Below are 23,502 nucleotides of genomic sequence, written 5' to 3' on the forward strand. Positions count from 1 at the left end.
GTACTATACAACATAAAGAGCCTATATGACATTTCATTTCTCATGCCTTCTTGCACTTTAACTTCCATAAATTCCCACTCATCTACAACTGCCCATCTCATAGTGCTCAACCATGTAAGTCTAGGTCTTGCAATTCTTCTGATGCCAAGGGAATCCCAACTAACAGTAAACTGTACTTTTCTCCCTCGGATGGTGCTGAAGACATATCCAAGCCATCTACCTCTCCCTACTTCATTTTCTCTTATCTCACCTACAAATGAACCTTCCATAATAATGAGTTTTATGATAAAATTACTTTCTTAGGTACTTACCCTCCATCATTAGCTTTATCCAAGACTGCTTGGTGCAGGTCATTAGTAAGCGAACACTCCCTAGTGTATAACAGCGAGTGTTTTGGTTGATCAGTCGTCTCTTAATCTCTTAAGAGGGGAGGGAGGGATCTCAATGATGGAGGGTAAGTACCAAAAAACTGATTTTATCATAAAAATCATTATTTTTGAGGTGAAACTTACCCTCTATCATTAGCTGACTCCAACATTGTGTGCTGGAGGAGGGCAAGAGATTTCCTTATAACCAAATTATCAGATATTAGAAATATCCTTATCACTGCTTACCTGATGCATACAATGCCATGGCAAGTTCTTGTCAGAGAGGATCTTCATCAGGTGAGGTCCATTATTGCAAGGAGGTGAAATGACCCTGAATATAGCCATTTGTTGAGATTATGCAACAAAGAATGGTAAATTTGGCCTCTGTGCCTCTGGCCTGCAGAGTTGATGGCAGCCAAAACCACAACTAAATATGATCTCTAAAGAGTTACCACCTACCTAACCGAGTTGCTGTGGCATCTCACACTAAAATGAACACCACCTATTTTTTCCTGAAAAAGGTGGTTCTACATCAGCTCAGGACAGCTTTTTCTAATGAGGAGTAATGGCTCTGCAACATAAGTCCAACATTATTTACTCTTATGAACTTTATTTGTTCCTTCTAAGATAAACAAGCAATTACAACAAAGCACAATCCTGCAGTTAAAAGCAGAATATGGTATTACCATGTATGAATGCCAATACATGAGATTCCTCACTTATCCAGGATGGGGTCGATAGTGAAAACCTATTCCTGTTTGTAACACAAAAGGGGAAGACTAGTATAAATCTCCCCTGCCACAACTATAGGTGCCAGAGTACACCAGTTCCTGCTGGATAGAACAAAAGGGGACAATCCTCTGGAGACAATGCATGGTATGCTTCCAGGGTTAACAATTAATAAAGAAAACCATGGCATCTAAGGCCTAGGAACCTAAGGATTCTTGACGGTGCAAAATATGTTCTTACACTGCTTCCTTAATGGCTAAGAAGGAATGTATAAATCCCTACTGCCCTGACTGAGCATCAAAGAAGCTCTTTTTCCAGGAGTCAAGAGTCTCTAAAGCTGGAATAAAGAAAACTCTTGGAAGAACTTTGGTCTTGACATCATCATAGCATGACAGGATGCATTAAAAGATAGTAATGCTCCAGTATACGAATACCCTACTAACAAATATATTGCATGTAACCCACTTACTCTTCTGGCCAAAGCCACTACCCCAGGAGTGTTCCATGAAAGATGCTTGAGAGAAGCCTCTCTCGGGGGTAGAAAGGAGGGCCACTAAGGAGTCTTCAGCCAAGGATTACGTTAAAAAAAGCAGCTTAGAACCTTCAGCAATCCAACTGAAAAGTGTGAACAGCTTTGCTTAATTCAGCATGGATTGTAGCCTTGATGTAGGAAACAGACAATCCTTTGTCATTTCTCAAGAAGTGCAGAAATTTAAACATTGTTCACCTTGTTAATATAGGTGTGCAGACAGGGACTGGCTTTGGACTTGCATCATAATCTGTACAGCTCCAGCAATACTGAACAAGAAATTAGTATACTTTCCTCTTGTTATAGGAAAAGCTCCTAGATGACTAATAAAAGTCTCTGGAGCTCAGGAGCTAGACAACAGTTCCATACAGTTAGCTGAAGCATTTTGATATTTCCGTAAGATTTAACCCTTCCCCGCCTGACGAAGCAGATTACTAAGGAGGTAATGCCTAGGAATTCTACTTAAATGTGGAAGGACTGGGAACCAATGCCTCCTCAGCCACCAAAGCAAGATTAGAAACATGGTGGAGTTCCCGGTAGTCCTTAACCCTAGAGTACCCCCTTCAACAGCGGAAACATAGGGAAGGCATACATGAATAAGTTTGCCCAACCCTGAATCCCAGCATCTACTGCCCAGGCTTGAAGGGCTGGAATTGGAGAGACAAAGAATCAGCTTAACAGCAAAGAGATCAACGAGGGGTTACCAAACACCCTCCTAATTACCCTGCAACCTATAGGCAAAGATCAATCGCAGGAGAGTACCAGTCCCGGATGACTTAATGTGTCCACCAAACATACAGTCAACCAGGAAACAGCTGAGGCATATGTACAATATTCCTCTCCACTGTTCAAAGGTTAAAATTCTAATAGATGGCTCCCAAGGTTCCGAATTGGTGCCCTCTACCTTCTAATATAAGCTAGAAAAGGCACGCCTAAGGAGACAGAAATTACTTAAATCCCTTCTGGCTAGCCAACAACTCTTTGCAGTTAATGAGAAGAATCATTTCTACTAGCGACCACACCTTGAAGCAACTGGTTCCCCACAACCACATCCCCATCCTCGTCTGAGGTAATTGCACACAGTGAGAGGTCTGGATTCAGGGACTCTAGGGACTTCCCTGTGAGAAGCAATACTATGGACAACGACCAATGAAGGAAAAAGACCTGTTCTTGGGTTTACAGCTACAACTCACGATCAATCTCTCGATGCCAATGCAACTGAAGAGGTAACATCCAAAGTCAAGTACTCAGAACTGACTTCTCCAGGGAAGGTAAGTGGCTTAAGCAGAACAACAAGCATTAGGGGGCATGCACCCTGAGGAAGGGATATCTATCATGATTAACAACAGATTATCTACTTGAGCTTGTGTTGGAAAACCTTGAACAGAACAGAATCAATACCCATGCCCAGGTAGGTCACTCTTTGCTTTGGTTACAGAGATGACCTCTGATCTTTTAGTATGCATAGGGCCTTGCCAAGCCCAGTGCAGGCTCTCTTGCCCTCACACAAACACCCTGGACTTCACAAGATGACCCATCGTCCAGACACAGAAGTAACTTTACTCTTAAGTCTATCACATTTCATATAAGGGGGGTAAATTTTAATTCAGCTGACCCCTCCTTAATAATTCACTTTCTTGGTGTCAAAATGTTGGAAAATATGTATACTTTTCATTTCTGCTTGTTTCCAGGTCAGCATTTACCCGGAAGCATTTCTAAATTTACGTTTTCTAACCCCACCTCTTATAAGTTTTTTGTTGCAGAATTTACATTTTGGTCACATCTGAGATAGAGTTTCACCATCATATTGGAAAATTCTAACCTTTTATCACTTGTATGTTGTTTGGTTCTTTTTAATATTCTACAAGCCTAACTTTTTGAAAATGCCTAATTTGCATATTTCAAAATGGCTGCCATTTTCAATTTCCTGTCAAAAACTGTTAATGTGAGCCCTCTTCCTTTTTTGTTAGTCATTTTTTTTTCTTGTTTCATGTATATAAATGTCTTCTATTAACTTAAATGGCATTGCTAGTTTTTGCTCTCTAGAATCCTCATTATAAACAATAATTAATAATGCTTTAATTAGCATTGTTTCAAAACATATTTAAGGGGCTTTGTTGCCTATTGTTTGAAGTCTTGTCCATAGTACTACTTCTGACAGTAATATCATCAGTTTGGTCGATCAAGAGGTGCTCATTTAATCACAGTACCATAGCCAGGTATTATTTTTCATATTTCAATAATATTGTTTACAAATAAATAGTGCAAGTATTCACACATAACATATTTCTTCTGCCTCTGCAGGTGGTGGCAATGGTGGTGTTGACTGCATCTAACTATTTCAAGTGTGTAGAATAGAACTGTAGAGATGTGGCATCTCTTATCCTAGATCCCCGCCCAAGCACACCTACTAATCTATCAATAAACTTTTCCAAATGTTTGTGTCACAAAGAGGGTGTTACTGGAAAGTTGACTCAGTTTACCTCTGTGAGCTGGGGAATATTTCACAAGGCCTCGCATGAAAGAAATGATGACATATCTAGGCAGCTTCAGGACATATGGGCTAAGGGTCCTGTGGGTGTTTACCACTGTGCCTGCTATCAGACATACACAAATCATCATCATATTGCCAGAGAGAAAAGACCCAGGGAGGATCTGGCATCAGAGTCTACTGAAGCTCAACCTCAGAAAATGGCACATTGTTCCAAGTCAGTACCATGTGGCAAATTGTGTTTGATCTGTACTAAAAAAGAGATATGACAAAGAAGGTAAGACCCTTCTACCACTGATAAAATGCAGTACCTTCTGTGCAGGGCAGAAGTTACTCCAAAAGGCAGAAATTCTAGATGATGAACGCATTGGGAGTGAACTTTATTTGACTGGCAGGTAGTATAAGATCTGCTCTGAGAAATGCAAGAACTTTCATGGAATGCACTCCAAGAGATGTTTGAGCATTCAGATAAGAGCAGCTTTTGAGATTCACAGGGGCATCAAGAGGACCACAGGCCCAACAATGGAAGTCATACTTGTCAATGGTTGAGCTTTTACTGCACTTCTTCCGATCATCTTGTGTTGGAGACTGGAGACTGCACAAGGCATGCATACACAAGATGATACCCTGGATGTTTGTGCATGATCACAGAAACTACGCACAATATCTCACAGTCTACCTGTGGGATATGTTGCGGTTCAGCAACAAACAGCCTGATGCTGAAAACGCAATGCTGCAGGGTGAGTTTGCTGTCCAAAGAACCCAAATGCCATTCAGTCAGATTCCTGTTGATCAGACTATTGAACAGACCATAAACAGAAACAGCAAAACCCCAGGTGGTATCATAGGCTTTAGCCTAAATAACAAAGCAATGCAGTGGTGGAACCTTACAGCTCTTGAGAGGGCAGCCATCACCCAGAGCTGCAAGCAGATGACAGGAATGGAGGATGGGGTACAGGAGCCACATAAAGAGCCCACAAAGCCAACAATCAAGCCTGATGAAGAATGTGTGCAGCACACTGTGACATATATGGCAGACCAAGACAACCCTTTCCAGTGTGGAAATGGGCTTATGAGTCTTACCTCTGGAGTCATTGCAGATGATCTTCTTCAGGCAGAAGCAAAGAGGCACTGCATCTGAAGCTTTTGTCTATGACAGGCTTAATGCTACCACAGAGGACCCTATGAAGAAACTTCAGCTCAAGACATTCTCCCAAACCACAAAAATTACAACAAAACATGCAAAACAAACATCTAAAAGTGAGCTTGATTTCTTTGTAAGGACACTTTTTATTGCACAGAACAGGGCACTAGACCTACGCCTGGTCTTCACATTAGAACTGGGCCATATCCCATTATCCTTAGCATCTCCATATGGTGGTCTCTGCAAAACTCAGAGAGCTAAGCTTGGCCATTTCCTAGAATCAGACACTGTAGATGTACCAGGGAACATTCAAGGGAGTGTCTTCATCATGGATGAGATGGCTCTTCTGCACACACACTGAAACAAATTCCAGACACTTTCAGAGACCTGGCTGTGAAAATCCTGAAACTCCTTCTCAGACAGGGAGAAGGATTTGGACCTGTGTCTAGAATGGACCTAGTATTTGACCATTATGGGTATGTTTCCATCAAAAGCCCGGAGAAAAGTAGCCAGTCTTCAAGTGGTGCATTTCAAGTGAAGATATCCAAACTGAGCCAGAAATGTCCAAAGCAGTGGCAAAGGTTTCTTGCTGATGATCACAAGACAAGGGTGCAACCAGAATATTCCCAACCCCTGGGTACCGAGCTCTTCATAACAGCAGACAACAGATGCCATAGATTGACATCCATAGAAGAACAAGTTCACGATGTAGTCACCAGGAGGCAGATGGTAAGACTCCTACTTCATGCCCATCATGCAGCAAAAAATGGCCATGATACCATCATATTGAGAAGTCCAAATACTGATGTAGAAGTTATTGCTCTTCATCATCAAGACAAAATACAAGCTCAATTGTATCTTGTAACGGGCTCAGAACAATGCTCAAGCATGGTTGACATGAACAGCTTAAAAAGGCACCTGGGAGAAGGAATAAGCAAAGCAATAGTTGGCCTGCATGCCTTCACGGGCACAGATTACACCCATGGATTTCATGGCAAAGGCAATTAGGCAGGACTGGATTTTGCACACACAGTTTCGGAACTTGCAACACAGAGTTTGGGTGAAACCTTTGAAGTGAGTGGAGAACTGCACAAGCAGTGTGAGCAATTTACCACTCTGCTCTATGGTGTTGACTATGCACAAAATATCAATGATGCAAGCTACATTTGTTGTGTTAGAAGCCACCAATCACAGCAACTTCCACCAACACAAAATGTGCCAAGACAACACGTTAAAAGAGCAAATTACCAGATGGCAATCTGGAAATGTGCTTTAGAAACTGATCCTGACATCCCCAGTCCCAGTGGTCATGGCTCGACTCCGACTGATGGTGCACTATCCATCTACTGGACAGACGAACAACCTGGCCCCCGTGTCCCAATGGAGTACTCAAGCTGTGGATGTAAGGCAGCACCTCCTTAATCTCCTTGCTTAACAAAACATTGTTCTTGCAAGGGAGCAGGCCTTGCATGCACTGGTGCATGTTGACGTAGGGGACTGTGCAAACAGAACACAGCTATCAAAAGTGGACAACGAGAGTGATGATGATTCATAGACTCCACTGTAAATGGACTTGTTAATAATAGAAAACTGAGACTGATGTCAATTTGGTTACTAGTTTATTACCAACTGTTTCTATCATGATTATTGATGATGATTCATAGACTCCACTATAAATGGACTTGTTAATAATAGAAAACTGAGACTGATGTCAATTTGGTTACTAGTTTATTACCAACTGTTTCTATCATGATTATCTCTAATGTTTAAAGAGTCATGGTTTTATATGAGTGACAGTATTAATTTGTTTTGATATGCCAAACTGTGTTCTTTTGTCAATAGCAATCATTGCAATCTATCGTTCTTAACAATGCTAATTGTAATATATGATAGCCTTCATATTGCACTGAGTTGGTATATTACAAATATCCTTAAATAGTGTTAGGTTTAAATACACTGAATAAAATTAATGAAAATGAAACATGATTTCATATAACTATATTGCATTTCATGTAAGTTATAAAGTGGAAAGGATGGAAAAAGTAAAACATTATGTCACTAAGAAACAAGCTGACAGAGAAATGACAGCCATTTTGAAATACGTAAATTAGGCATTTTCACAGAGTGAGGCTTGTAGGATACTGAAAAGAACCAAACAACACACAAACAAGTGATAAAAGGTTAGATTTTGCCACTATGATGGTGAAACTCTACCTCAAAGTTGAACAATCGGTATATTCTGCAACAAAAAACTTCTAGGGGTGGGGTTAGAAAATGTAAATTTAGAAATGTTTCTGGGTAAATGCTGACCTGGAAACAAGCAGAAATGAAAAGTATACATATTTTCCAAAATTTTGGTACCAAGAAAGTGAATTATTAAAGGGGGGTCAGCTAAATCAAAATTTTGGGGTCTTGAGTGATGGACTACTTGGGGCAAGGAACTGAGCCCACAAAAAGGAGCTCGACACTGATATGTCTTTTCCTCCAAAGACAAAGAGTAGGCATTTACAGAAAGTTGGTGAATGGGGACACAAGAGTACGCATCATTCAAGTACCCCATAAACATCCTTCTCCTTTCTCCATGGTGGTTAAAGACCATGGAGACTGACAACATGGAAAAAAGGGAAATAGTGGTTGAGCCTGTACATGTCTAGGACTGTCATCCGAAATCTCATTCTGGCACTAGGAACAGCCTGTGTAAAAAGGCCAGAGAGGTAGCTGTTACTTCCTCTAATGCTGCCTTCTCTAATGGAGAAAAGACTTCCTGACCAACACCTGCCTCTTCTCTAGGATGCTCTGTATGACTGAAAGGTTGAAGAAGCAGAGAATTCCTGAAAGGAATGCAAAAACCTTCCAAAGAACTTCCTTCATCAGGGTAACTACAACAAGTGTTCCCCCACTTGTGTGAAGACGTCCAATCTGGAACCATGGCACACGAGTGCTCGATGAGCTAATCAAACCTAAGAATCTTGATATAGTGGAGGAAATGCACAACCCCTTTTGGTAGATGAAAACTGGAATCCTTGCTGCCAAAAAGGGAACTTCTTCCCTTCTGAGCCCGGAAGGAAAACTGGGAAAGGAGGCAGAATTGCCCAAGTGAGTTTATATTAAGAGGAAGAGGAGGAGACTTCCAGTGAGGGAAACGCAGAGAAAAGTATTACTGTAATTCGGTCTTCAGTGCCTCCTTCCCTGTCCCCGCAGCTATCAAAAATGGATAGCTTGTAGTCTATTCCTTCCCAAAGGATGAGCTGAGACATGAGCCAGTTCACCTATCCCATCCCAAAAAGGCATTGTTAAGGAGACAAAAAAACTTTAGGGCTTATTAAGGATCCCCAGAAATAAATGGTCTCATAAGACCAGGAGCTAATGTTCTCCTAATCCATCTGACAGAGAATGAAAGTCAAAAGCTCTCTCATTAACAGGACTCACAGACATCTTGCACGGACTTGCTGAAGTGTCATGTGGACTCACTGACGCTTTGGACTCGCTAATGCCCATGCAGAGTCACAGGCAAAAATGCAGACTTGTTGCCGGCCACAAAGACTCCCTCCGACTCGCCGAGAATTGCGTGGAATCACTGCCGGCCATGCGGAATCCCTAGGGCTCACAGACAACCACTGGGACTCACCACTGGCCATACAGACACCGGCGGAATCACAGACAACCGTGCGGACTCACCGCCAGCCACCCAGATTCCCACAAACTCACAGATAACAGCTGGACTCGCCTCTGGCCCTTTGGACTCACAGACACCTGTGCGGATTCACGCTGTTTGCGGAAACTCAAAGACTAACGGGCAAAAACAAATATCTGAGACACTTAACCTAAGTTTGAAAAACAATCCATAAAAAACCACAAAAGAATGGGCACTGACATAACAGTGGCCTAGGCAAAACAAACTTACATCATCAGTAATAAAAGGGAGAACTAGCGCAAACGCTGACTCTGATTGACACTTGCGCCATAGCAGGCGCAACACCATGCACACTTGTCAGGCGCAACGCCTTGCGCACATGGCAGCACTCACAATAGAATGCGATCCGTTATCTGTCTCAGGCGAATCGCTAGAATAACAGTGGAATAATAGGGTCAAACACTAAGATCTAGACCTATAATAACGTCCTATGTGACCATGATCCAACTCTGTCCAAGGAGCATTGAAAGCAAAGGCAGGAGACATAGGGCACTGTCCTTGGACATCCTATGATGTTAGTCCTTGTCTGGAAACACCAGGACTACCAGGCCTGTTGGCAGGTGGAGCCAACGGGATACACTGCATATGACTCAAATAGTTACACATAATTCAATTCTAGATTTAACTGAATCAATCTAATTGCGTTAAATCTAGCCTACTACCCTGAGCTGATATATGGGTGTAGAAGGACCTACATTTACTAAAGAAGAAAATAGACTTATCTCTTAAATTCATGACCAGGGATTAATTCTACAGGCAACCTAGGTCCTAAGTCTATCTTTCTCTTCTAATTCAGTAATTTATTCTCTTTAACTCTCCCAAAGACCAATCCTTGCAATGATCATGAAGGTTGTCAGAACTGTAAATCACCTCTCCATGATCCATGCAAGTTCGTGCGTATGTTTATGAATTACTCAGTACGCACGTCAATTACCAATCTTGTAATGATCATGAAGGTTGTTAGAACCATAAATCACCTCTTAATGATTCATGGAAGTTCAGATGTATCAAGAAGAAAGAGGCAGAGATTCGAAAGTCCGTCAGTATGAGGTACTTCCGTAGTGCAAAGACAGCTGCGACAGTGCGGGATAAAACAATCATGAAGATGGAATCTGATCTGGCAATCTGGATAGAGGACTGCTGGAAGAAGAACGTGCCCCTTGACTACAACATCATTCGCGAGAAACCTCGACAACTCTACCAGCAGTTATCAACTGCTACGGAAGGCGACGACATAGTACAGGCAGAGGAAGGCGTTGAAGAAGGAGAATTAGAATTCTTAGGCTTCGATGAACCAGCACCTACAGAAGCAGAAGAAGAGGGGGGAAAAGCCCCAAGCAGGACCATCATCAGCGCCTCAAGGTTTCAAGGCCAGCAAGGGGTGGTTCCACCGATTTCAAAAGCGGTTCCACCTAAAGTCTGTTACTTTGCATGGGAAATCAGCTTCTGCAGACATTGAAGCAGCCGCGAAATATCAGGAGACCTTCAAGAAAATCACCGAGGAGAAGGGCTACCATCCAGAACAGGTGTTCAATATGGATGAGACTGGCCTGCTCTGGAAGAAGGTGCCTTCCTGGACATACCTCATGAAGGACGAAGCTAAAGCCTCCGAATTCAAGACCCAGAAGGATAAGGTTACCCTTATCATGTGTGAGAATGCAGCTAGTTTCATGCTTAAAACAGGACTTATTTACAAGGCTGCAAACCCCAGGGCCCTCAAGAATAAGAACAAGGCATTGCTTCCTGTGTTCTGGATGCATAACTCTAAGGCCTGGATCACCAAAGTCCTTACAGAGTACTGGTTCCATCAGAGCTTCATCCCTCAAGTTAGACAATACCTGAACGACTTGGGCATGGAGTTCAAGGTGTTGCTGATTATGGATAATGCTGGTGGCCACCCTCTCGATCTTTATTACAAGGGAGTCCAGCTTTGAGTTCCTCCCTCCCAACACCACCTCTCCTCCAGCCTATGGACCAGGGTATTCACACTAAAAGAATACTGGCGTAAATTCACGATTGCCACATGTCTGACCATCATCAGCTGATCACTGAATGACATGAAGAAGGAGACCCAGAACGCGTGCTGGAACAAGTGGCCGGAGTGTGTTCATGATTACAGGGGCTTCTCTCCTGAAGAAATTCTACAATCCGCCATTAATAAGGCTGTCCAGTTGGCGAGGATTCTAGGTGGAGAAGGGTTCCAGGACATCACCGAGGATGAAATCGGCACCCTCATTGTTGCCCACTCTGACCCCCTGACGGACCAGGATTTGGAAGACCTGACGAAGTCTGCCAGTGAGGAAGAGCATACGCCAGATTCAGGGGAGGAGCAGGAGGAAGAGGAGGGCGGCCTGACTCTGGAACATCTGTCCCACATTAAGAGAATGATCAAGGATACGCAGGAGTATGTTTCAACAAGGGATCCTTATATGGAATGCTCCTTAAAGTTTTCAAACATCCTTGATTTAGCATTGGAGCCCTATAATCAAGCCCTCACCACCATGAAAAAGCAGCGACAGCAACTGCCTATCACCATGTTCATCAAACGGACAAAGAAGGCCCCTCCAAAGCCTCCCAAATCACCCGAAGTAGTGCCTCTCGAATCACCTGAAGAAGTGCCTCTCGAATTGCCTGAAGTAGTGCCTCCCAAATCAACTGAAGAAGTGCCTCCTGAAGGTGAAGAGGCGCCCTCAGATGAGTTGTAACTCCTCTGCTTTGCTGTGTAGTCATATCTTCAACATCATTCATCAGACTGCACAGCTAATTCATCATCATCATCTTTAATCAACATTCATCACTGGTGAGTACCTGTATGATTTACGTATGTAGTAATCTTAACCCTTAAACGCCGAGCCTCTATTTACAAAAACGTCTCCCGTATGCCGGCGGCGTTCGAGAGCTAGCGCCGAAGCTGAGAAAAAGTTTCTTTCAAAAAGTCACAGCACGCTTAGTTTTTAAGATTAAGAGTTCATTTTTGGCTCTTTTGTTCCTCACTGCCTGAAGTTTAGTATGCAACTGTCAGAAGTTAAAAAAAATATCATTATCATATATAAATATTGGAATATATGACAGCGAAAAAAAACTTTTATATAACTATACAAATCGCGCTGTAAGCAAAACGGTTAAAGCTAATGAGTTACTTTTTTTTAGTTGTATTGTACGCTAAATTGCGATGATTTTGGTATATAACAGATTGCAAAACGAATAAAGCAACACAGAGAAAATATTATCACAAAATGATGCATGATTCGTAACGCTCGGACGTAAAAAAAGTTTTTTTCAAAAATTCACCATAAATTGAAATATTGAGCTAGAGACTTTCCAATTTTTTCAAAATGAAGGCAATTGATTGAATATTACTAGACTGTAAGTGTTTTAGCTTACAATTGCATTTTTTTACCATTTCGATCGCGTTAAAGTTGACCGAAGGTTGATTTTTTCTATTTATCGTTACTTATATGAAAATATTTCAAAAATGGTAAAAGCTAAAAGCATGATTTATTTTTTGTTGTATTCTACATGGAATTGCGCACATTTTGATGTATAATACTTTATGTAACGAATAATATAAAACGGCGAAAAAATTATGACAAAGTGACTCAAGAAATATTAGGATTTTCAGCGGAGTTCGCACGCGGTTGGAAGGAAAAGGTTTTTTTAAAAAATTCACCATAAATCGAAATATTGTGCCAGAGACTTTCCGTTTGTTGCAAAATGGGGGTAAAGGATTGATTGTTACTAGAATGTAAGAATTTTGGCTTACGGTTGCGTTTTTCGAGCATTTCGGTCGAGTCAAAGTTGACCGAAGGTTAAAATTTTGTCAGTTATCGTGATTTAAATGAAAATATTTCAAAACTGTTAAAAGCTAAAAGAATGATTTATTTTTTGTTGTATTCTACATGAAATTGCGCACATTTTGATGTATAACACTTTATGTAACGAATAATATAAAATGGTGAAAAAATTACAACAAGGTGACTCAAAGAAATGCTAGGATTTTCAGCGGAGTTTGCGTGCGCGGAGCGAAGGAAAAAGTTTTTTCAAAAATTCACCATAAATCGAAATATTGTGCTAGAGACTTTCCGTTTGTTGCAGAATAATGGTAAATGATTGATTGTTACTAGAATGTAAGAATTTTGGCTTACGATTGCGTTTTTCGAGCATTTCAGTCGAGTCAAAGTTGACCGAATGTTAAAATTTTGTCAGTTATCGTGATTTAAATGAAAATATTTCAAAACTGTTAAAAGCTAAAAGAATGATTTATTTTTTGTTGTATTCTACATGAAATTGCGCACATTTTGATGTATAACACATTATGTAACGAATAATATAAAACGGCAAAAAAATTACAAGGTGACTCAAGAAATGCTAGGATTTTCAGCAGAGTTCGCGCGCGCGGAGCGAAGGAAAGTTTTTTTTAAAAATTCACCATAAATCGAAATATTGTGCTAGAGACTTTCCGTTTGTTGCAAAATGAAGGAAAATGATTGATTGTTACTAGAAAAGGCACGGGATGTGGCCCTTGGTCCCCTTCAGTCACACGTGGCCGCACAACACGGCGTTGAGAAGCTGGGTCATCTTGGGTGCTTGGTCCCTCTCCAGCATCCCAGTCTAAAACTCGTCTCACACGCTCACTACCGACAGGCAGTATGCGCCTTTCACGGTCCTGACGATGCTGGGACATCTCTGCAAACGTCCTGTTGCCTCACAAATAAGCAAACACTCACCAAAGTTCTGCAAAACACGGATGCGTGAAGATATCCCTCTCCGACGATGCGCCGCTGATGCTTTCTGGTGTGAGAAGGAAGAAATTCGTGCATGCGCGTCTGGGTGACGCTTATAAACAAAACAACAGCGTGATCCGTGAACTCCCAGCATCCCTCAAGGCGCGTGATTTAAAACCTTTCGCAAACTAGGCCTATAATTATTTTTCCGCGAATATTTAAGAAACCATTTTTAGTCGACGTACCATACGTCCACTTGGCACCCAACAGACAATTTTAGTCGACGTATGGTACGTCCATTAGGCGTTTAAGGGTTAATATGTATGTAGTAATAAATTTTTTTAAATGTGCACATGTTTCTAAAAATTTTTTCTCTCTCTTTTTGTGAAATACATATAAATACCAATGGTTCCTTTAAAAGAAAACGGGACGGCTTGTAACTGTAAGAAAGAAAATATGCGTGGTTGAATACGTAGGGGGGACTGGATTATTTTCACCTACAGATGTAAGCCATACAGTACGTATGTATACATGTAACGATAAAATGTTCAAGATGGCTTGAAAATTACATTAATAATATCATTTCAAAGATTAATACAGTAATAAGGTACTAGTTTATGTATATTTGATGCAGGCTGGTATTTTTAGGCATACTTTGGTGTTTGACCTTTCATGGTAGACAGGTATAAGCGTTTTTAGAGGGGGTTGTAAGTATTCACAGATTTTAGCTATTCGCGGGGGGGGGGGGTCTGGAACGCATTCCCCACGAACACGGGGGGTTTACTGTACTAGAGTAACATACAGTAATTTCTTGATTCCAGCATGGTTGTGTTCTGAGTAACATTAAGTGTAGCAAATTTTAGTGAATGGAATTTATTTTCATTCCATGATGGTCTACATAGTAGCACCTCAACTTACCACACTCTTTGGGGTCTGGCTTTCTGATAAGTAACAAAGTCCCCATATTATAGCCTGGCCTTGAATCTTTTTTAGATTTCTTACTGCTTACAGCTATTCCACAGAGTTCCTAACCTATAGTAACCTGTACTTTATACTGTAGCACTAAAATTATGAGATTTATCTAAAAATGTATTACATCTAAAATGGTAGCAAAGCAAAAACCAATTATCATAATGTAGCTGACATGTACAAAAAGTCCATTAAGCTGAGGTGTTACTTATTCAACAACAAAATTTTTTTTTTTCTTTTTAATAAATAATATATCATATCATTCAGTTATCAAAAGGGGAAAGGGTGGGAATAAATAAAACAGTAGATAATCACATCTTGGAAAACAAAGATATGCATAGTAAAGGACTTGATGGAATATGAAAATAAGCACCCTTAAGGTCGATTGAGATCACTTAGTCTTCCTCCGATGGATTCCAACACTAAGCGGGCAGTTTCCATTGCGTAGGGGGTTTGTTTGACATAGGTGCTAATAATCAACAGGTATATGACTGGTCTCTAACCTCAGGAGGCTTTTTCCACAATATAAAGGCAGCTGTAGAAGTTTGATGAGGAAGAATGGACAATCTCGATCACACCTTTTTGGAGCATGGACTCAGCTTCCTCCCACATTGTCTGGGCTTTGGTGGTGTGGTTGATACATTGGGAATGGGACTGGCACTATGGAGAGAGGAGGTCGACAGTCCTTGAAGGGTAGTTAATAATCATCCCTTAGAACCAAAACTACCCACACCTCTGCTCCTAGATGCTGCCAAACCATCCTAAAGGAAGAGAGGCAGGCCCCACCACCTATGGCAATGGAAGTGGGGGAGTGTCAATCTCAATGGGAACCTCCTCTTGTCCCTATCCTGTCTTATGGATTGACTTTGGAAGGTGGGGCAAAAGTGCTGGGACATAATCCACACCCTTTGCTCTTGACAGAGGGGTAGGATTTTGCTGAGGTTTCTGTTAGTAAAGTGGCCACTGCCACATCACAATGGGGTGAGTAACTTTCCAGAGGTGAGAAAGGAGGGCAAGGCCATGGGGACAAATTGTCCCAGGTAGAGAGGGGGGAATGTCCTGCTCCTGAGTGTCCCAGTAGCGGCACGAGGCAAAGTGTCAGAGGGAAACAGGAGTCACTTCCCTCCTACCAGAGGAAGAACCAGCCCAATGGGACTGAAGCAGGGATTGAGTCTCTCAATCTCTGTGGAGACTAGTACTTTCTATAGGGGCCAGAGGAGGAGTGAGAGAAATGTCTGCCCCTGCAGTCCATAGTGCAGGAATGATGATGAGAACAAGAGCAGCTATTCCTCCTATCCCTTGAATGGCGACTGTAAGAAACAGGGTGAGGAAATGAAGCTCAAAACAGGCAAAAAGACACAAGTAAGGCATGCAAAATGAGGGGTGTGAATGAGTGATATAACTATACACAATCCTGGCTGAAAGGACAATGGGGAAAGTCGGTTGAAGGGGCAAATCTTTCCCCCCACCTTCGTAAGTATCTCCCTTGTTAGTTAGTAAATGTGCTGGGTCTGGTATGCATGAAGGTACTACAGATATGAAAGGTGATAGGTTTGTGCCCCTGTAGGAACAAAGGTCAATCAATATCAAGAATTCTCTCACAGCCAGTCTAAGCTAGAATAGTGTCATTGTTAGTACCAAGATCAAAATTCCCCTCCCTTTGGCATTCAAGAATATTTTAGATTTTTTAATGCTTCGTGGTATCATACATGGTTTAAAAAGTAATTAATTTTATATCAATGGAAAGGCAATTTGTAATACTTTTACATTGAGTAAACAAATTTTATATCTCTTTTCTTTGATTTATCATGAATTTTTGTTAAAGTAACAAATTTTATCATCACGGCTGTTTAATATTCATAATATTGACTGTTTTTATATTTTTTGGCATATTCAAAAATATCATGATAAAGTTCAACTCTTTAGCTTAACCCTTTCATATCTGTATAGTTATCACATCACTGAGGGTACATGAGCCCCGATGTGTCTGGGAGCGCTCGACAGTGCGAAAAAATAATTATTTAGAAAATTCAGCAAAAATAGAAATTTTATGCCAACAATGTTCATTTTGCTGTCCTTTTTTTCTAAATGTTTATATTTTATGGTGGAATAGTCAGAATAAGAGTCCCAGCCCTCTAAATACGAAAAAATGTGAGTTATTTAACAAAAAAAAAATAAAATTCTTTACTTATTTTTATATTTTCGTTCAGAACCCAAAACTATGAAAGTCAGACGAATGAATTATTTTTATGAGAAAGCCAATAAAATTCCTAAATATTGACATATAAAACAATGGAAAACGAATAAGTCCAGTTGGTGAAAAATTTATAGAAAAGATGGTGAGAAACAGAGCGCTCTGCCCAGCCTATGGTGAGAATTATCGCTATTAAATATTTTTTTGAAGAGCCCTATCTCGGTTATTTTTCATAGAAATTACTTTGTAAATATACGAAAAAAGTAGAGGAAAAGTTGAAGAATAAAGGGAAAGTCAAGAAAAATGGCTTTGGTAACGGCAACAGTTTCATTTTGATGTTATAAATTGATCGAAACGAAAAAAAAGTTACCGTTGTCAACATTATTGTTCGTAGCTCAAAAACTATAACAGTTAGGCAAATGAATTATTTTTTTATGAGAAAGCCAATAAAATTCCCTAAATATTGACATATAACACAATGGAAAACGATTAAGTCCAGTTGGTGTAAAAATTGATAGAAAAGAGGGTGAGAAACAGAGCGCTCTGCCCGGCCTATGGTGAGAATTATCGCTAGAAAAAAATTTTTTTTAAGAGCCCTATCTCGGTTATTTTTCAAAGAAATTACTTTGTAAATATACGAAAAAGTAGAGGAAAAGTTGAAGAATAAAGGGAAAGTCAAGAAAAATGGCTTTGGTAACGGCAACAGTTTCATTTTGACGTTATAAATTGATCGAAACGAAAAAAAAAAGTTACCGTTGTCAACATTATTGTTCGTAGCTCAAAAACTATAACAGTTAGGCGAATTAATTATTTTTTATGAGAAAGCCAAGAAAATTCTCTAAATATCGACATATAAAACAATGAAAAACGAATAAGTCCAGTTGGTGAAAAATTGATAGAAAAGTGGGTAAGAAACAGAGCGCTGCCAGGCATATGGTGAGAATTATCGCTAGACCTTTTTTTTTGAAGAGCCCTACCGGATTTTTCATAGAAATTACTTTGTAAATATACAAAAATGTAGAGGAAAGGTTGAGGAATAAAGTGAGAGTCAAGAAAAATGGCTTTGGTAACAGCAACAGTTTCATTTTTGACGTTATAAGCTGTTCGAAACGAAAAAAATGTTACCGTTGTCAACATTATCGTCAGAGCTCAAAAGCTATAACAGTTAGGTGAATGAATTATTTTTTATGAGAAAGCCAACAAAATTTCTAAATATTGATATATATGATATTGAAAAATGAGATTCAGAGCCCTGCCTAAAATCCAAACGTCTCTTATGTGATGCACTAACGAATTTCCGCTAGTTTTACCGAAAAACTTTTGGCGTAAAGCATGTTGGAAACTGTTCTCGATTGACGCCGCTGTATGTAAACAGCCACACGTGTTTACCCAACCTCGCACGCATGGTCTCTGACAGAAGTGTGGCCTGCCAGGCCTGCGTGGGTGCAATCAGCTGATGTCATTGTGAGAATTTTACTACGCCAGGATTTTGCGCATGCACAGTAGAGGAACTAAAAATTTATATAAAATAGAGGATACCAAACAGAGTGTTTCCAATAATGTAATCCTACATTTTATAAAAAAATGTAAGATATGAGAGAGAAACATGGGTAGGATCAGCTGATTTCATTGTGAGAAATTTACTATGCCAGGAATTGCGCATGCGCAGTATAGGGACTGCTTGCCTGGCGATCGATGCCTGAGTTACACGGTCCAAGGTATGCTTTAGCCTATGGAAACCACCAACTGTCCGAAAATAAAAAAATTTACCCTACCACACGCATTTAAAAATGTCGGTAAATTTTACGTAAAATTACGTCAGTCAGAAAAGAAGGGGGTAGGGGGTTGTTGCGTAATATGACGTCAATTGGACAGGAATGGGTTAAAAATGACACCAAATGAATTTAAGTACCATGAAGTACTACGTTACACAGAGCGATCAAAGAAAACTATTGCTAAGACTTATTGCTCAGTCATTGGGGGCTAGTATTCTGGTACTGACTCCCCCAATTCCTCAAAGGGTTAATATAAAGAATTCAATGTAGTAAAAAGTACAGGAAAACCTTATAGAGTAATAGAATAGAAGAGCACAACCTAGAGACACTGTTGCGTTGGTCATATCAGACCATATAACATATTCACATTAAGCACTCGGTAGATACAAAGCTACACAACCTCATTATAACATTACTAAGAAGTAACAAAAGCATTAGGCTTGCAACATGTAGGCACAAAAAGGCCCTTCAAACTATGGTCATATTTTATTTGGGATCCTTTTCTCAGTATTATATCTTACCTTGGGGGACTGAAGATTCCAAAATAGATCACTACCATCTCGTTGTTGTATGTGATTGAATTCAGGAAAGGGTGCTGATATTATAAGCTGTTCTTCCTGGCTGTAAAGAGTTGGGGGGACAATTACTCAGAACATTTTTTCTTAACACAAAATTTTACCAAGACTACATTATCATTATGTACAATAATATGAATAAACTAATAATCCATTTGCAAACCTAAAATACTATTAAACAATACCTTTTTTCTAGTAATTGCTGCTTCTTAATCTGTTCAGGGACACCTGACTGCAAAAAATCTTGTCGGGCCTTCAGCTTTGATGGTGAGAGTGCTATTTTCAAAACTTCTATTTCTGGTGATTTTGGCCTCCTGCAGAAAATTGGTGCTAACTTTTCTTCTGAAAATATTATAAAATTGTAATTTTTCTCTGATGTTAGAAAACAGCAAAAATCCAATAGATAAATACGGCATGTTAAAAATTAGTGTTGCAAGTCTAAATCTCAGTAGCAGGTAATAAATATACATCTGCAATGGACAGAGCATGATTGAATACAATGACAACAATTCCAGAGGTAAATTATAGTCTATTTTCCTTCTATGGAATACTGGTAAGCAAAGGAAATGAAAGAATCTGGCTGTCCAATAAAAAGAATGGACATATGGACACAATTCTTGTCAAGGATGAGGCTGGTCTTACTGGTTGGGTGTATGATGAATATCTAAACAGTGAATAGCTTGATAATTCATTAATCCAATTTCCTGTTAGAAATTGCCTTGATATGACAACACATGGTAAGATAACCAAGTTACTACAATCCTCTACATTATGGCAGTTTCCTTTACTACTGAACACTATTTCTGTGGAAACAAGGGCACTAGAAGTAGTGAAATGGCAGATATGCTGACAGGAAGGTATGGATGTGTTACATTCAAAACATTAAAACTACTGGTGCTGACATGGATGAATATAAACTGTGGTGTAATGGCAGTGTGACAAGACAAAATGGAGTAGATATATGGTCAAGTATGAAATGGTTGAAAACATGATAGAAGTTGGGCAAGTAAATAAAAGAAAATATGTTTTAGCAAAATTATATGAATTAAACCATTCATGTATTTCACAACCTAAGTAAAATCTAACAATCACTCATTTTCCCCAGTGGTTTAGCATATTCAAGTCACCCCCAAAATAAAATGGAAAACTACAAACTTGATGTATAGTCTGGAGGATTCTACAAGAACTGAGATTATGAGGACTATTAAAATCAAACTTAATAAGTTTATGTGGATCAAATAATTTTGTTTTACAAAGCATTACATTTATTTCATTAATAGTCTATTACGTATTACTTCTCATTTACCCTGATTAGCTACTTATGTGAGCGATCACTGAACTACAAAACCAAAGAGGAACTCAATAATCTGAAGGACCCAACTGAGAAGGCTTGGAGACTAGCTATGAAAAACTATTGGGGACCGTTGAAAAGGACAGTAACCCCAACACTGATATATCAATCCCTCAATTATCCAGATCCTCATTATCTGACAGCACTGGACCAAGGGCCAAAGATATGAATTTTATATAATAAAAAAACTGCTCTCCAATGGTTGGCAATACTGCACGCCTAAGGAAAAATGTTAGTGATACTGCTTACACTCATGAAGAGACAGAGATAGGGTTTGGAGGGTGTAGGTGGTCTGGAGAAGTTTCCAAGGTGGGGAGGGGGGAGTCAGATGGCTTGGCACCATGGGAGGGGAGCAGCAGTAAGGCTGTTTACAAGAACTCACAAAGAGAAAGGGTTGTTTTGGAAGGTGGGTGGAGCAAGGAAGGAGTTTCCCTGGCTGGGAGGGGAGTGGGAATGCAGTGTATGATGGATGGTGAGGGGTAGGAAGACGTTTGACTCCATTAGAGCTTTTTTTATGTTTCTTTTATTATAGGATATGTAGAGTACTGTACTGTAACTTTTAAGGGAATACATCAAGAAAAAAAGAGAAAAAAAAGGAGAGGGAGAGAGAGAGAAACAACTGAGGTATATATCACATATGTTGAACACACTAACTCTTTCCATATTCAAAGTGGAATGCAGACCATTATTATTATTAAAATAGTTTAACCAGACCACTGAGCTGAGAATGCAGACAAAGGAGTGGGCGGGGCTTCCCCCCATCACTGATAGTTCATGACCGTTCCAGCTTGCATTCGCAAGCTAAATCCCTACATAAAGACCTTTAGTTATCTGAATCACCATCATCCAAAAATAGCAAATTTTAAAGTAACTTGTATTTTTCATAACATACAAACCTGAAGGTCTTCACATATGGATTTAGCTTGCGAACACAAGCTGGAAAGGCCATTTAAATTCCAAACAAGGTCATTAACTACCAATGGTAGTGAGGGAAGCCCGCCCACTCTTCTGCACTCCACTTTGCCTTTCGGCCCAGGCAGCAGAACGAGGGGTGGTTGAAGTGGGCCATAAACATAACCTTCAGGTTTGTATGTTAGGAAAAATACAAATTACCTTAAAACTTGCAGGGTGTCCCCAAGTTATGGCATTCCAATCTTACGCCACTTTTTGAAATACATTTATCAAGAATAGGTATCTAGTTAAGTTACCGTAAGCACCATTAAAGGTGCCTATTTATTAATAAGCACTGACTTACGAGGCGCGGCTGGAACGGAACCCCTGGCGTAAGTCGGGGACTCCATGTATTTGTTCCTACACAAATACAAATCTTCGGCTTTACATAAGAAACTTGCCCACTGGAGGATGGAGTCTGGGTAAATCTCTTGAACCAACTGGAAGTTCTACCCACCCGTTAATCTCTTCCTGGTCTCGAAGAGCTGACGAAGCAATCCTGTGCCTCTAACATGTTGAACATATGGGATGTTCAACTGCCAGATTTCTGGGCGTGAAAGTTTACGTCATTACTTAAAAAAAAGGTTGGATGAACCAATGTCAGAGACAATAAGAGCTAATAAAAGCCAACAGGTTTGTTTTATCGTCAACCCCTATCTCCCCTTACCAGAGAGAGAGGGGGGGTGAGGGAGGAGTTGGATCCAACAATCTACACAGATTATAGACAAGAAACTCATTCATCTAAATTCACTTGTACAACATGCCGATCCAGTTTGTGACAGTTCACTATCTGCCTCTCTGCCCAATTAGAAAGAAAGGTAAAAAGAGAAAAGGGAGGAAACCAGTCACTGACACATTCTCTCTCGCTTACCATTCACCTTAGGTGAGATGCTACCTGTCCCTCTAGGGGAGTTGTGTAGCTCACCCTCCACAACTTGTTGAGCAGCCACCACAGGGCCCAAAGAAAATGTGCCCAAGGAAGTGTGGGCAATGTCCTGAAGGTAAAAAGATGTGTGTGTGGTTTGCTGGGACCACACCCATGCCCATAACACCTGGAGAACTGACAGGTTCTTCGGGAATATGAGGGACAGACCGATGCCCTTAACCTCATGAGCTCTCGCCTGGATCGTACTCCTGTCTACCTCATCAGATGAAGAGCATGCCCACTTGACTGCCTCATGAAGCCAGAAAGATATTGTGTTCTTGGACACCTCTTTCTTGGTCGAGCCCGCACTAACGAAGTTGTCGATACTCAGGCCTGAGATGCCAAGTCCTCTTAAGATAGTACCGCAGCACCCTAACTGGGCACAGTAGCATCTCATCTTGATCACCACCAACAAAGTCCTCTAGGGAGGGGATTGAAAAGGACTTGAAACTGACGCCAGGGACCGACAGATTCCGAGTCTTTGTTACAAATTCTGGGACAAACTCGAGCATAACAGATCTGCATCCCCTCAAGTACTTAAGACAGAATTAAAGGCCACGAAGCTCACCTACTCTCTTCGGCAATGTCAGATCCCTGTCTGATGACTCTCACAAAAGTTTGTAGAGTGCATGAGTCAGGCTCCTCAAGATGAGAGTCCCATCCCACTCAGAGGGCCTGTGTTCCTTGGGTGGGCAAGACTGCTCAAAGCTTCTCAAAAACATGGAGATCTCCCACAAGGACAAGAGATCTACCCCTTCAGATGAAGAAGTTGGCCAAGGGCATCTCTATAGCCCTTTATGACTGAAACAGAGAAAATCTTCTCCCAATATAGAAAGACGAGAGAGTCCGCTACCTCCTGAAGAGTAGCTCTGACTAAAAAGACACCCCGTCGATGACACCAATAACAGGAGATGGCCCATTACTCCTGGTACACAGCTGCAGAAGGTTTGTGAAGGTATCCAGACATCTGTCGCTGTGCTGTGAGAAAAGCCTCTCGCTTGCAAGAGACACTGGATAGTCTCCAGGCGTGAATTTCCAGCCCTTCCACCACCTGGCAGCTGGCAAAGGTTGTGCCATGGGGGA

At 40.6% G+C, this 23,502-nt stretch overlaps 1 protein-coding gene across 2 annotated transcripts in view; it reads right to left on the reverse strand.

Moving 5' to 3' along the window:
• elg1 (enhanced level of genomic instability 1) overlaps positions 1–23,502 on the reverse strand; it is a 260,212-nt gene that overhangs the window by 81,577 nt on the left and 155,133 nt on the right. For both annotated transcript variants that reach the window (XM_067121580.1, XM_067121590.1), the window contains exons 8-9: positions 19,378–19,534; positions 19,139–19,238 (exon numbers count right to left, since the gene is read on the reverse strand). In XM_067121580.1, the coding sequence (XP_066977681.1) occupies positions 19,139–19,238; positions 19,378–19,534 (257 nt within the window). The remainder of the gene's footprint in view (positions 1–19,138; positions 19,239–19,377; positions 19,535–23,502) is intronic.

This window comes from Macrobrachium rosenbergii, chromosome 2 (assembly GCF_040412425.1).
Source record: "Macrobrachium rosenbergii isolate ZJJX-2024 chromosome 2, ASM4041242v1, whole genome shotgun sequence".
NCBI classification, from domain to species: Eukaryota; Metazoa; Arthropoda; class Malacostraca; order Decapoda; family Palaemonidae; genus Macrobrachium; species Macrobrachium rosenbergii.